Consider the following 16,030-nt stretch of genomic DNA (forward strand, 5'->3'; position numbering starts at 1 on the left):
GCAGAAAGGGCGAAGGGAGACTTGATGCAGTGGCAATGAGGTCAGTGACATCGACAGCAGGCACTGGAAAAAACAGGAAACATGCATGTCAGTGAACAAGAGACTGACAGTTGCCAAGTCAAACTACCTCAGAGAAGTAGCAGCCTTGGAAAGAGGAAAACTCACAAGGGCAAGCAATCTTCTGGTCAGGTAGCAGGGAGTGCAATGTGTTACGGGAACTTCATGTAGTGGGCATGGAGTCAGCAACAACAGTAGCATGCGACGTGAAACTGGCTCAGAAAGAACAGTGGATAATGCAGTAGCCTACAGGCTGCATAGACAGATGAGCGGCAGCAAGCAGAGATTGAGATACGCAAGCGACATTTATACAAAGGTCCCTTGGGTTGATCTTCATGGTGGTAGATGATGATTTTACAATGGTGACCTGAGGAGATTCGTACAAAAAGTCAGGTTAAAGATCTGGAACACCAGGATATAGCAGATAATTTTGACAATGTTCAGCTGGCTAATGTCTCAGCTTTTGTACCATCAACTGTGGTGGAATAACTACGACAACGACGGTAAGGGAGACACTGAATCATGCACCTTTGCTATGCCCACACGGTCATGCACAGCCACTGCGTCTAGATGAATATTCTTGGCAACACACTGCACAGCTTTTCCAGGTATGTTCCTCACTCATCCATATGTATGACTACAAGCAAGTAACATGGAATGCAGCTTTATCAACTGTAGAACAGAAACACAAACAAAATGAAGTCCAGCCTAGAGATTGCATCACATACTTTATGACAAAACAGGAAAAGCAGACCTACATCCAATGTTTCCTTCCATAGCCTGAAACTTTTCTGTAAGACACTACACAGACAGATGTGAGTATAAGGGCTTACCGTGGCCTACAGATGTCTGTGGTCATTTACCCTTGAAGGCTCCAGACAAGGTCTGCCTTATTAGCACAAGGGGTGAAGGTAATCTTCAGGTGGTGGCCATGGGGTGAGTGATGTAAACAGCAGGCATTGGAAAAAGAGAAAAACCAGAAATTTGCATGACAGTTAGGCAAATATTAACAGTGGCCAAGTAAAAGTGCCTCAAAGAGGAAGAAACCTTCGGAAGAGGCAAACTCACATATCCAGCCCAGCATACTCTGGCCAGGTTGCAGGCAGTATGATGCGTTACTGTCCCAATCTGATGCTATAAGAACTGCAGGTGGTGATCTGGCTTAGGGTGGGGAGCATACACAGACGGCTGGTGGCAGGCAGAGGTGGACATAGGTAGGGAACATGCATGCAAACGTGCACACAAGGTCCCTTAGCTTGATCCTCAGAGTGCCACATGATAATTGTACATTGGTAGTCTTGGGTAATTAGTAGGAAGAGAGACTACAAATAAACAAAAATGGTTTGAACAAAAATGGTTGCGGCTGGGGCTGGGGGGAGGAATGCAGCATTCTATTTACGTTGGAGGTCAGAACTGAAAATGTCAGGCTGCTTTACACATAAAACTTTGTAGTGACCACAGATAAGTTGTGCATGTTGTCACTTCCAGCTTCAGTCCTCAGAAAACGACTCAGAAAGAGTTCTGACAGCAAATGGAACGCACTACAACAGGGGTGTCAAACTCTAGTCCTGGAGGGCCGGAGCTCTGTCTAGCTTAGTTGCTTCCATTCCACCACAGATGATTCAGTTCAAGAGTGACGTGTTAATTAGCACAAGGAGTTGAATCAGGTGTGTTAAATGAGAGGAAACTCAAAAATGTGCAGGGCTTTGGCCCTCCAGGACTTTAGTTTGACACCCCTGCACTAGAACATTAACACAAATGATGATGATGTCCCCCCAGACCCAGCCCCCTAACCTCACCCCTGTGCCAGCCACCCCAAGCTTAGTCCCAGCCCCAGTAGACCCCTCCCCAGAAGACTCAGTCCATCACAAATTTTATTATCAGTTTGCATACAATTTTACAGACAATATAGGATAACACATTCATGGTGGCTAAAATATGTTGGCATTACAGAAACACATATACCGTTTTTGACAATGTCCTTTGCATACACATGATCAATCAAAGTGCCATTCCCAGTGGTCGCGTCTTTCACAAGTTGAGCATAGCCATGTTCCTCCATAAAAGTGGCGATCGTACTTCCCGTGAAAAGATTTTCATTAAAATCTCCCATGATGATTTTTCCTCCTTCCATGCTGTCCATGTGAGTGATCAACTGCATGAGATTCTTCTGAAAGATTGACACAGTATACGAGGATGGTCTGTATAGTACAGAGACTGTTGTTTTTAGTAGGCCCACATTGAACTGGAGAAACTCAATGTTGACACACTGCAAATCAACAACGCTACAGTTGGTATGTTCTTTATAATACACGCCCACACCACCATGCTGTTGGTTCTTCAGTTCGGCAAAGATTGAATTGTCACCGTCGTACGCGAGATGTCTCGGTTTCCCATAGAATGAAAATCCATTCAGGTGTATCTCCTCTGTGTCTTCCTTTGAATATAACCACGTCTCTGTCAAGCAGATGATATCGGCTTCCATATACCTTCTGTCTTGCTTTACGTCATCCAGGTGACATGCGAGTCCTTGAACATTGTGGAGGAGAATTCGGCATAATGATGGCACTTCAGTGACAGGTTCAATAAAAGCAGGCATGCTTTGCATTGCACTCTCAATGTCCTGTTTTGCGTATATAACACTTTCCTTGAAGTCTTCTATTATGAGGCCTTCCAGAGAAGTCACACGGCTTAACGCTACGTATGCCTGTCCAGCTGCAAATATCTTCTTCAGCGATACAACAGCCTTATCCACAGTCAGACCTTGTACTTTGTGTACTGTGCAAGCCCATGCTAATTTCAATGGAAACTGACGTCGTGCTGCACCGCTGTTACCCACTCTCTCCTCCTCTGGTTTGATTCGTGTCGCTCTGTCCAACCCTTCGATTAAGCACGGCTTCTTTGCTCTTAGTGACTTACCAGCTGCTTCATTGTCAAACGTGACGTATATTTCGGATGGGAAATCGTCCTCAGTACCAAAGCACACCTCACTTACCGTACCAAATGCACCATTTACCAGGCCGTCTGAAACATCGATGTTTTTCAGCAGCATTACCCGTGCGTTAACACCTACGTGAAGTGTTTCTGACAGACACGTCTTGTAAACTTGTGCGTGATGTCCAGCTTTCTTTTGCAGTCGGCCAGTTGCAGCGACCCTTTCAAAGTCCTGAGCGTGAATGATGACAGGGTCTGAGCATACCTTCTGCAGCATGAGATGGTTATGCAGATCGGCTTCATTATTAGTCGCATAGATATGAAGGGCAGTACTGTCTTTTCCTTGGCCTGTCACACGTCGTTTCAGCATAGCAATGTCTTCCTCTAGCATTGCATCACCCCTTTTGCGTTTCCTTAGCCGATTCAGCAACTCTGCAAAATCCATATCTTTCTGTCTCATGATGTCCGTCAGCTCCACTGAAGCAAAATGATTCTGCCATAGATTGACACCTTTAGTCTCAGCATACAAAGGTTTCCCTTTCACGGGACAAAGCTGGTAGAAATCTCCAACGGCAACTATTGAGACGTTACCAAAAGCAGAATAATCTCCAGTTTGCTTGATTTGCCTCAATCTGCCATGAATATACGAAAGCAGTTTGTGATCTACCATTGAAATCTCATCTATAATCAATATCTGCAGGTTTCCCAGTTCAGCTCTCAATGAATTTATCTTCTCATCTCCAAGTGGTTGATAAGGCAATTTCACATCCGTTGCAATGTGGAAACAGGCATGTATCGTCGCAGCACTGATGTTGTAGGCACTAACCCCAGTCGGAGCAGTCAGCAACACATGCCTCTCATCCGGGTTATCTGACAACTTTGACAAGATACAAGATGCCTCATAATGTACTGCTTTGATCAAGACAGACTTGCCCACACCTCCGGGTCCAGATATAAATACATGAAATGGTTCTGGATTTTCACCACGTGTCTTCTGTAAACACCAGCTTCTTATTTTGTAAAAGATCTCAGACTGCTTCTTGTTCAGTGAGCGAAGCAAAGCCAGAGCTTCCTGCCTTGACATACCACAAGGATTGTCCTGGAACATATGGCGACCCGGTCTCGGTAACAAATCTGGTATCTCATCACGGTCTTCGCTCATTTCTGGTGTTACACTGGATTTGCTGGCGAGGCACTCCAACCGTTCACGTTCAGTCTCTGGACAGATCAGTGCCCATGCATCCTCCATTACACCATGCAACTGTAGATCTTCCTCAGCTTTGTCTATCACATCCGCTTCCTTTTCAAAACTTGCCATATTGGAGTCGACGACCCGTTTCACCGAATGTAATTCATTACCGAAAAACTTCACAAAGCCAGTCTCGTAGAAGTCCTGGTAACTGCCAAAAGGAGGTGGTTTTAGTTGGCCATCAAAATAATGTGGTAGGAACAGCTGCAAAATGCTTTGATGGTATTTCTCTAGGTCCTTTGTGGGCGAAAACCTAGCATACCGAACAACAGCTGCATCTGTGCGTGTCCTTTTCTTCACGAATCCTAATTTCCTGTCCAACTCTATACTGCCAGCAGACGAGCTCTCAGATTTTGATAAAATTCTGTATTCAGAAGCAAATCTCGCCAGGCACATTTCTGAAAAGTCTTCTGTTTTTGGTCTGCCTTTATATCTGTCAGTGATACTGTTCATCCAAATGTTCTGCTCATCCTCCTCCTCACACTCTGCTTTCTTCCGTATGACATGTAGTGGAAGACTCATTCTCACCGTATGCTCTCCAGTTGGGATAAACTGCACTTTGCGTGATCCCTCTTTCAACCTCATGTTAGTCAGACGATACACACTTTCCTGAGCTGAAACTTCACGATTATGCAGAAACACACTGCCCAGTTGTCGAAGAGCTTCTTTCGCATCAAGGTTGCCTTGCTGGGAGGCCTCTTTCTGAGCATTTGCCAGGAGCAGTCCCATCTCTCTCTCAGCTTTGGAAATGTAGGAGATGATGTATACAATACATGAATATGCATCAACCACAAACTGAATGTCCATGTTTGCATTCCAACATCGTAGGAGGTCTCTGTTATATTGGTTCACCCAGACTTCACATGGTCTTCTCTTCAGAACGATGCTAGTGTTCTTTGTTAGTCTCGAGTAAGCAGCTTCAAATACTTCTTGATTTAGATTAATTGCATCAAACAAAGAATCAACAGAGTCATAGTTGGCCTCAGTGTTCAGCAGAGCATGCTTCACTTTCTTCATGATGGCCGCTGCTACTTCTTTTTTGAGGTGTTTTCCATCTGACTCAGCATTTCCAAGTTTGTGTGATGACAGAAATGTCCTGTTACTTGGTGGACGTGGGAAATTAAATCTACAAGTTGTCCCTTTTTTCTTGCATGTTTTCGAGTGTCTCTTACTATGTTGCTGTACACTACATACGATTTCATGCATTTCATCATCATCCTCGGGCATTTCACATGTCACATACCGATCAATGAAAGCTGCTACTTCGTCGTCCTCACCTTTACCAACCTTTGGTGCATCTTCCACCCAGAACAAACAGTGAGTGTGAGGTGATCCCCGTTGCTGAAATTCTACTCTGTAGAAGTAGTCAACTATTTTGCCGATGGGTTGCGCTTCTGACATGATCACATCTTTCAGGAAGCAGTGAAATCGATGATCAAACATTCTAGCGGCCGTTACGGGATTATTCTTCAACAGGGCACATCTTTCTGACCACTCTAGCTCGGCGCTTTGTGCATCAATACCATCTTGTTTGAAGATTGCCGTCATCAGTTCCATCCAGCGTAAATCGGCAGAGGAAAAGGAGCAAAACCATGTGGGAATACCAAGCTGTCTCACCATCGCAAACAAATCTTTCTGAACACTTTGCCAAAAAACAGGGGTGCCTCTGATGGGTCTCAGAAATTTGTAGCCTTCATCAAAATTCAACATCCTTCGTAGAGACTCCGCGTTTGTCAAAGTTTCTGACGTGATGGTGCTTTTGTCCCAGACATCATACCCTTTTCTCACAGCAATGGACACATTTGACACAACTTGCTGAAGCTCAGACAAATACTGCCCATAAAAAATATAGTCCAAGTTTTTTGCAAAACGTCCATCTGCATTAAGGATCTTTGTATTTAAATATCTAGACAATGTCAGTTTCTCATTCCTCCTCTCGTGAAAAGTGCCTGTGCCTTTTGGGAATAGAACTGGAAAACATTTAGCCTCATTAGACTCATCAGTTAAAAGCCTCACTGGATTGTTTCCTTCTGCAGGTGCCACAGACATTATTCCGTCAAAGTGCTGATCCAGGATCTCTTGTGCTATGTCAACAGGTTGAAGGCACGTATCCATATACATGCCATGTTGTTGTCTATCATGCAAAGTTTCATCCATGTCCTCATCTTCATTATTTTCAGCAGGCTCTTCATCATGTATGTCACTTAAATCAGCAGGGACTTCTTCAGTTCTCTGCAGTGGATTAATCCAATCATTGTTAAACTGTACATCACTGTAAAATTTGTTATGCTCTCTAAGATACACCAAGGCCTTCTTTATCTTTTCTGGGTGCACAAATTCATATTTGTAGTGTCCTTTGTAAGTTAGCTTCCTCTTCAGCTTCACGCGAATCATAAGATCATCGTTGTTCACTCTCGGTAAAGCTTGGGCTACATTTGGAACGCTAGATGGGACGCAAGTCACCGGACCATGAACACCATTTTGTCCACCTTTTGGCAAAGACACAATCCTCATGAAAGGAATATGCATACCAATCAGATGCTGTTCCAGTGAATTTAAACATTGCAACTCAGTAGGGACTGGTTGTAGGGCTAGGTTGTTTGTGACACTCTCAGCTGGAATTCTCCCATGAAGAATCTTTCTGTGACACGTGTAGCAAATCCACAATGAACCTGCAGGGCCCCTCAGATCACTACAATTTTCAGAACAGGCATCTACACATTTGTGCAAGTATGTATCTGTGATACAACGTAAGGCCACTAAAGCAACCCCTTCTGATTTTCTCAAGTACTCATCTTTCCTGCATATAACAACTTGATGTTTAAACAGCATTCGATGACACACTGAACAAATGTGCACAGGTCCTCTATTAATTTTCTCTCTAAACTGTTCAATCACATACCCAATATCTTTTCTCTTGTCCTTCTCTTTCACCCGTTTTTCAATATTTCTGCTTTTTACTGCAGTAGCAAAATTGGTGTTCGTTTTGTATTTATCAATACTTGACTGCTTGACACGTTCCCTGTGTTCAATGTCTACAGCATATTTACTCACACTCGACTGCTTGACACGTTCCCTGTGTTCAATGTCTACAGCATATTTACTCACACTCGACTGCTTGACACATTCCCTGTGTTCAATGTCTACAGCATATTTACTCACACTCGACTTCTTGACACGTTCCCTGTGTTCAATGTCTACAGCATATTTACTAACACTCGACTGCTTGACACGTTCCCTGTGTTCAATGTCTACAGCATATTTACTCACACTCGACTGCTTAACACATTCCCTGTGTTCAATGTCTACAGCATATTTACTCACACTCGACTGCTTGACACGTTCCCTGTGTTCAGTGTCTACAGCATATTTACTCACACTCGACTGCTTGACACGTTCCCTGTGTTCAATGTCTACAGCATATTTACTCACACTCGACTGCTTGACACGCTCCCTGTGTTCAATGTCTGTGGCATATTTACTCACACTCGACTGCTTGACACACTCCCGGTGTTCAATGTCTGCAGCATATTTATTGACACTCGACTGTCTCACACATTGTCTATGCTCAGCGTCTATGGCATACCTACAGATGCTCGACTGCTTCACACATTGTCTATGCTCAGTGTCTGTGGCATACTTACAGATGCTCGACTGCTTCACATGATCTCTGTACACTTCATTCTCACGGTAGCGCTTTGTGCTCCTCTCAAGTTGTTCCTCCTTGTACACCTTACTTACTTCATACCGTCTTTTCTGTCGTTCCAGTCTCCGACGACACGATGAAGGCACATCAGAAGTGGCAATCTGAGAGCAGGTCGCAGCACAACCATCAGCATCATGCCTTTTCACACAAGTTACAGCCTCATAATGTGACTCATTACAATGTTTCAGGTATATACCCATCTGACCACTACCACAACCAAGACACGTGGAGTACTTTAACCATCTGTCATCAGAGTATGTGAAAATATGCACACCAAGCAGATCGGCGGCAGCTTGAATCTCTACCTCAGATGCCCAAGTACCAACGTACTTCATCCGTGATGTGGCGACATACTGAGTGACGGAAGAGTGACCTTCTCTCAGACAAGCGGCATACCTGGATTCATTTCTAAGTATGTGGGCAACAATAGCACACCTGATTTTCCTGTGTTCTCTCTCGCTTCCAGTTATAGCAAAAGCCAAAGACCTGAAAAAGCAGTTACCATCACCAGTGATAGGCATCGTTCTGCAAGGATCACCCATTGGAAACTCTGCAGTCACGTCTACATGACCATGCTCGACGTACACCACACCTAGTTTACAGGACAGGCGTCTTTGCTGCTGCGTCGTCAAAGGACTGAAGGAAAACTGCTCACTGTGCAGCTCACCAATAAAGACCACATCACCTTCATTACCAGCATACACATCATCCTCACGCGCTTCATCATCTGTCACATTCAGCCTTACCATACCATATCCAGTCTCTGGTGTGCTGGTCAACTGGTCGAGTCTGGTGACTGATGAGGAGTTACCTTCTGAATGCTGCTGCAGGATGCTTTCGGTGGATACACTCACAGCTGTAATCTCAAACTGCTCCCCCGTTGCATCTAAAGACAGGCCCAGGATAGCAATGTGGTTCAACAAAGAGTCTAGGCTACAGTGGTAAGCCAGTATGCTTCTGCCCAACGCTTCGCTTGTGCCATCTTCCCGTCGGGAATGCGAGTCGATCACCACATACCATGACCCTTGCTTAATGAGAGCACAGGTATTGACTTTTATGGTAAAAAGACATGCATCAAACTGTGAGAATACTCTTCTTACCGCTTCATCAGCAGACATAAGAACATCACGCATACCTCCATACTCACTCACACCAAACAATCCAACAAACATGTCATCGTGGTACTTTATTTCAAAAGTAACACCATTCAATGTGTACTCTGTTGGTAGATCTCTGACAAACAGATACCCAGAAGCATCTCGAATTCTCCCAGCGTCTCTGATGGTACTGTAGAGGTCGTCTCCGTTCAGCAGCACTTGATCAAGGTCTGTGACCGACCAGCTTAAGACATTCTTTATTTTACACATCAGTATAGCCATCAAACTATTAGCCACACACTGTTTGTTACCGTTGATTCCAAATCGTCGGTCTCCTTGATGGAATGAGCCTCTAACTGTAGGTGCCTGAGGAAAATGAGGAGATACACTGATAGTTACAGGGTTCACATGCTGTTGCTGATCCAGGGTTGGGTAATCGTTTGGCCCTGCCGGGGTACTTTTCATCTCAAGTTTGCAACCGGGTAGGCAACTGGGTAGGCAACCAAGTTTCACATCAAGTTTCACATCAAGTTTCAAATCAAGTTTCAAATCAAGTTTCAAATCAAGGGGGTCCGTCACAAGAACAGCCTTTCTTTTGTGAGGGGGCTGCGGTACCTCGTCCGTCGGTGCCTTTCCTTCACCAGGGGAAGGAGAAGACCTACAAAACTCGTCAACTGTCGTATAAATGGCACCCAGGGCGGGAACCCGGTGGTCATGGCTAGTCGGCAAAGTCGCAGTCATCACCATTTTGGTATTCCGAGAGGGGGGAAATGGGTTAACCCCGTCATCAGTCACAGCCATGACAGACACAGGCCGCGACTGTGCGGCCTGGTCAGGTTGTTGGTCGTGGCTCGTCCGCCGAGTCGCAGTCATCACCATTTTGGTATTCCGGTAGGGGGGAAATGGGTTAACCCCGTCATCAGTCCTAGCCACGACATGGATGGCAGCAGCAGGCTGTTGGTTGTGGCTCGTCAGATTAGTCACGGTCAACTCCATTTTGGGTCGGGGAAAAGGGCATACCCCGTCAACAGTCTCAGCCACAACATTGCTACAAGTAGCTAGACGCCTATCCATTAGCCTCTTCTTCGCTGCTGCTGAACGGCGGGATGCCTTGGTGCGAGGCATCTACAGATGAACAGGTGGGAGAAAAAAAAAATACAAGACACACCTCCTTCCAACTTTACTTTGCAGTCATAATGTCAAATGCATATACATGGATGTGTTTTGTCAGGAGTGGTTCCAATGGTGGTCTTCTGTGAGACTGTACACCAACAACGTTCTGCCCTGTTTACACTCCTTAACCTATAATACATCTGTCTCACATGACTTGATTTTTTTAAAACAGAGACAGAAAACACTACAACAGGTAAGTCACACTGCCAAACATCCATATCACACACATCAGCAAGTTTTGCCTCAACACCCAGTGACCTAAATGTTTCACATGTATACCAATTTGTCCCGTCAATCTAATAGAATTTATTGAAAGACCTACAGATTGCTAATCCCATCGATACAAATACACTTTGGCTGCTTAACATTAGTATCGTGGCCATTTCTCATATTGTGTGACAGCTTCTCTGTCACTACACATCCAATGTCTATGCAACACACAATGGCACAGCTGTTTCATGTTAAGCAGTAAGATAATTACCATTGGAATACTACGATTCTACTGCTATAACAAATATATGCAGTAAAATAGTATGACATGAACAAGCAATGCAGGGTTCAAGTGCACAAAGCATACCTCTTATCACTGTCTTCGAGTGTGTAAGTCCACCAGAAATCTGCAGAGAAAAAAGACAAGCAAGTTTCTTTGCGTCAACATTTCAAACCAGTCATCTTTATTGAAAACATGTAAACTTGATATGCCTTTTAAGGTCATTCAAGCTGACTGACCTAAGCTAAAACATAATTGGTGATAAAGACATCGGCTTAAAAATATTCACCATTGATGCGACAGCTCTTCAAAGTCTACAAAGAAAACATGCATCAGTTAATGACTGACGTGCATTTATTGTACAAGCATTTCATTAGTATATGCAGCAGTGTGATAAACTTCCCATACAGATACAGAAACATTTTCCACTGTACCAATCATAGCAGTGTGGTTGGTATGAACTTTATCAACATGCGTAACTAGTAATAAAAGTTTTAAAAAAGGACAAATTAGGTTCTCACTAACATCTAGCCACAGCAGTCAAATTGACAAAAGAGCAGTGAACAAACATGGCTGGGACGTTATGCAGCCACACAGATTTGTTTCACGCTGGTTAGGGTTGCATGATATTGAAGGGGGACACACACAATATTTATTCTTTCTGCGATGTATATTGCGGGGTAAGGTTTTTTTAAAAATATTTTTAGTTCAGTTTTGGGCAATAGTGGGCAAAAACCTAATTAGTTCAACAGCTCTTTTGGTATGACTAACCATTATTAAAAGATTGAGCTGATTTTGCCCAAATATAATGGTAATAACATAATCAGTACTAAACAAAGCATGAGCATTAAACTAAGGAAGCTTATTGCATATACAAGTTAACATGAGTGATGAAATAGATCAAACAGAACATTTTAATGTCCAATTAAACCTTTTTATAGCCACAGTGAACATAATGGTCATTCCATGTCAAATAACACTTTTGGACCTTGTCGTCATGGATTTCAAGACACTTGGCATGGTGATTTGGTCAGATAATCAAGTCATGAAACTGAAATTGGGCATGTCTTGGATTAATATTAAGGCACACTTAAAGTTTTAACTTTGCTCTCTGCTCTCTGTATCGTGCATGGTGGAGTGCTGCTCCGATGCATGCACACATACGCGAGCACATTCCCACCAGTGGACAGAAAGCGCACATCGGGAAATATGTTGTATCAACCACCTGAAAAGCAGACAAACATCTCATAAAATAAACGTTCTGGTGATTAGTTCAGTTGTTATATTGACTGCTGTCCATGAACACCATGAATCCTGTTGGTGTCCGTCTGCCCCCCCCAAAAAAAAAGCTAACAGCATTGTGAGGAATTGTGGTTTTGATACACATTTCAGATAAGTAACCGTATCTCAGCAACAACTCAAAATCAAATTTTCTGGAGATGTTCATGACATTATGAGCTAACTGCAGTCAAAAAAATCATCAATTTTGAAATAGGTCTTTTTTGGTATTGAATGCCTAATATTTTAATCAGTTATATGGGGATGGCATATAAATTTGCTCAATTTATAGAGCTGGACATTAGCTTTAAAACGATGAGTACCATTTCTGTGTAGCTTACATTAAGGAAAATTTACATTCAAACTCATTCTCCACCCCCCCCCCCCGAAAAAAGTTAAAACTATTTAAAACGTCTCAATAGTGATCCAAGACACTCCCAATTTCAATTTCACGAGTCACTCATCTGACCAAACCAGCATGCCAAATTTCATTGAAATCCGTGATGAGGAGGTCCAAAACTGATGATCTGACATGGAATGACCAATAACAAACAAAACTTAAACATACAAACTTAACTATTATGATCTACAAGGGACCATTGTTCCACACACTTAAATTTTACATATGTTGACTTTGGAAAACATTATTGCAGAACAACAAACAAAACTCTCCTTAGTCTCAAATGCCGAACGAGAAGTTAATGAAACTGCCATTGTCTGAAAAACAGTCTATTTCCACTCGTGTCTATACGCAAGTCTTTATGCACTTCAATAAAAATAGATATTTCAAAGCAGGCTAATGTAGACACGTCCACATCCAGTACTGCTTTCTCTTAAAATAAAAATACACCATACACATAAAACTGTCGGTCACAAACCAACAAACAATTTGTAATAAGAACGCGTATCTAACAGGTATTTCCCAACGGTAGTCGCCTACGCACCTCAGCAACTATCGCATTTATAAATCTACCACCGAACTCAAAAAGATAAACAACTTACAACAAAGTAACCTAAAAGCAGAATACACAATACCACCAACAAACTAGTAATAGATAGACCATTATATTCATACGCAGGCTTACTGGCTTGACCAGTAGTAAAATGCAGAGGATTAGCCTCCCTAGTGCACAGGCCAGGGCGTGGTCACTTCCGAGTAAAAACAGTCCCTCTCCTTAGAACTAATGAAGTTAGTTGTTTACGCTAAATTCTACAAACTTTCTACAAACACACGGGTGAGGGTAAAATGCGGATTCCGCCGGACGTAAACAAAGGGGCATTGGAGGAGCTCAGCGTATACTCCACCCTTGCAGCCGCCGGCTGATCGCGCTCCACCTCACGTCAGCTGCAGACACATCTCGAACGGACCCCGTGATTAGGTAACGTCGGATGGGTTTCTTTCTATGTCACGTGATCTGTGTACGCGGCGTGCGTCATTTGCGACACGTCTGTTTATAAACATGAATTCCGCTGTTTGTAAACGGTCTGCATTTTACCCTCACCCCAAACACAGCAGCAAACCATCAACAGGTAAAAGCAGATTTGGCTGACAACATAACCCAACTCTTTAAGACACAAAATTAGTAAATTACTACTGCGACACTGACTAACCACTATAACAGTAATGCCTTGCGCACAGTTATGCTTTAAATTTGTGATTATAAAAAACATTTATCAAATTTTAATAACAGAAGCATTTCGAGCATCAGCTACCTCTTTCAAAATACATTATTTTTTTCCTTACCCCGATAACGTCGGATTACATATACGCCTAACTTTAAACAGATAAGTCTACCGTAATTATAAATGTTAAAACATAAAACTAGGATATGCCACAGACACACAGCGTTTAAAATACACTCTGCGCTTCTGCACCAAAATTAATTTTGACCACTTGCATGTGATTTACTGCTGCCAAATCCTTATAGGCTGCATTATAAAATTACATAGGCCTATATGAACGGGGATAATGTAAAGCGCCTTCAGACAATTTAATATTCTGACAGTGCGCTATACAAATAAAATTAAGCTGAATAAAAGTATATTTTACTTTAAGACCTATTTAATTTAATCCCATTCTGTTTTTATTCTGTATTTGTGAACATGCTTAGCAAAAACAAGACACCTAAAATGGCCGCCACAGCTCTACGTGGCGCATTTAACACCACAGAAACAAACGCTTACGTTAGTGCTCAAACACTATTGCCCAAAACTGAACTAAAAATATTTTTTAAAAAACCTTACCCCAAAATAAACCACCTACAATTTAAAAAAACAGCAAAGCGTCAACAGACGAATAAAACCATACCATTATACATATGTAGCATCTTACCTGTTGCAAGGCCAGAAGTGAAATGCAAGGCAGGAGCCTTCCTATGACTGAGACCTGGGAGTGGTCACGTACGTCAGCCAATCAAAACCGTAAAAACAGCTCCCGGCCTCTTTGTCAACCTACCTCAGCGAAACCAAGAAACAAAATGGCTGCCGCTACAACGCCTCTTTACGGCTATTCTGAATTAATGCTTAATCAGCTTGCCACTTTATGAAGTTATTTCTTTACGCTAAATTATACACACCTAACTCTTCAAACATATAGCAGCAAACCTTCAATATACAAAAACAAATTTCACTGACAAAGAACATAACCAAACTCTTAAAATGCAAAGTAGTGAATTACTACTGTGACACTGACCAATTAGTATTACAGTAATCCTTTGCGCCCCTTCTTGCCATGGTGTCGCCCAAACTAATGGCAAATTCACACGCGTCTTAAGTTAGCTACTTATCTGCAACTAACGATTCGTTTATCTTCTTATTCGTGGCGACTTATTTCACGGCTTAAGTTACTTGCAGCTTCTTTATAGGGGAGTGTTCGCAGCTGCACATGCTGTACAGTTTTTAGCCAAGACATTTTTAAAATACGTAATAAGATATGTAGTGCGATATAATGGCAGGTATACCATTGTAAGGAAACACTGAAATTAGCCTGGGTCAGACTGCCATGTTTTCAGCTAGGTAGCTATCTGGCTTAGGCTTATTTCAGTATCATTAGAGTAGCATGCCTGCTGTGTACTATGCATTTCATATTTGCCTTACCCAAAATGAATAAGACCTTCGCATTCCATTTGGAAATATTGCTTCTTATTCAAATGTGTAACCAGTTTACTGTTACAAATGAAAAATCACATTATGCCCCGGTAATTCCACCATTTTCAATACAGGAAGACTTTGATATGAAATAAATGTACGTACTATAGCTCAAACCTTTTATTAATACATTAATTTGAATTTCCAAAATGTCGTGGAAACTGCATCATGCAACATTCCCTTCTAGCGGTGCTGCGAATAAGAAGCTAACTTAAGCACCGAAATAAAACGCTACGAATGAAAAGCTAAACGAATCGGAAGTTGCAAATAAGTCGCCAACTTAAGTGTAACTTTGCCATTAGTTTAGGCGACAAGGTTGACCATGGTCAAGAGACAGACTTGGAAATCGAAAATAGCTAATTGGAAATCGAAAATAGCTAATTGGAAATCGAAAATAGCTAATTGGAAATCGAAAATAGCTAATTGGAAATCGAAAATAGCTAATTGGAAATCGAAAATAGCCAATTGGAAATCGAAAATAGCCAATTGGAAATCGAAAATAGCCAATTGGAAATCGAAAATAGCCAATTGGGTTTAATTTTATTAATTTCACATGACACAAGTGGAAAATCAAAAAGCAAATGGTGCTATTTCATTTAAATTTTAGCGCACAGACTTTGGAAACTAAATGGCAAAGTGTAGATTGTACTTATTTTCATTTTATTTTTTGCAGAAAATACCTCCCATAGTTAGTGTACTTGGTAGCCTGTAAACCAAACCACTTGGAGAAAAAAAATGCAGTCAATATGTCGTGGTTCTCTTTTATTACACAAAACAGAAACATCCAAATTAGCTTCACATAACAGACAATGAAGGGTCAAATAAACAACAAAAACTTTACAGGGAAAAACGGTGAAACTAAGACATGCTCCCTGCCGCGTTGCTGCAGCTAGCTACTG

General features: G+C 42.3%; 2 protein-coding genes and 1 long non-coding RNA gene across 4 annotated transcripts; all 3 read right to left on the reverse strand.

Moving 5' to 3' along the window:
• Window positions 1–288: 288 nt before the first annotated feature.
• On the reverse strand, window positions 289–1,354 carry LOC140586978 (uncharacterized). Of its 2 annotated transcripts, XR_011988745.1 has the most exons (4): window positions 1,126–1,354; window positions 891–973; window positions 586–694; window positions 289–424 (listed from the first exon to the last, which is right to left on the reverse strand). It is a non-coding gene; the product is annotated as an uncharacterized lncRNA (long non-coding RNA). The 2 variants fall into 2 exon arrangements; XR_011988746.1 differs by lacking the exon at window positions 1,126–1,354 and having other exon boundaries at window positions 891–998.
• Window positions 1,355–1,954: 600 nt separating this feature from the next.
• Window positions 1,955–8,146, reverse strand: LOC140586977 (uncharacterized). Its single transcript, XM_072708534.1, has one exon. It carries the CDS (start codon window positions 8,144–8,146, stop codon window positions 1,955–1,957), a length of 6,192 nt encoding a protein of 2,063 aa, XP_072564635.1.
• Window positions 8,147–8,391: 245 nt separating this feature from the next.
• Window positions 8,392–9,975, reverse strand: LOC140586979 (uncharacterized). Its single transcript, XM_072708535.1, has 2 exons — window positions 8,698–9,975; window positions 8,392–8,432 (listed from the first exon to the last, which is right to left on the reverse strand). The coding sequence occupies exons 1-2, from the start codon at window positions 9,920–9,922 to the stop codon at window positions 8,413–8,415; spliced, it is 1,245 nt and encodes a 414-aa protein (XP_072564636.1). The 5' UTR covers window positions 9,923–9,975; the 3' UTR covers window positions 8,392–8,412.
• Window positions 9,976–16,030: the final 6,055 nt, after the last annotated feature.

This window comes from Paramormyrops kingsleyae, unplaced genomic scaffold (genome assembly GCF_048594095.1).
Source record: "Paramormyrops kingsleyae isolate MSU_618 unplaced genomic scaffold, PKINGS_0.4 ups112, whole genome shotgun sequence".
Classification (NCBI taxonomy): domain Eukaryota; kingdom Metazoa; phylum Chordata; class Actinopteri; order Osteoglossiformes; family Mormyridae; genus Paramormyrops; species Paramormyrops kingsleyae.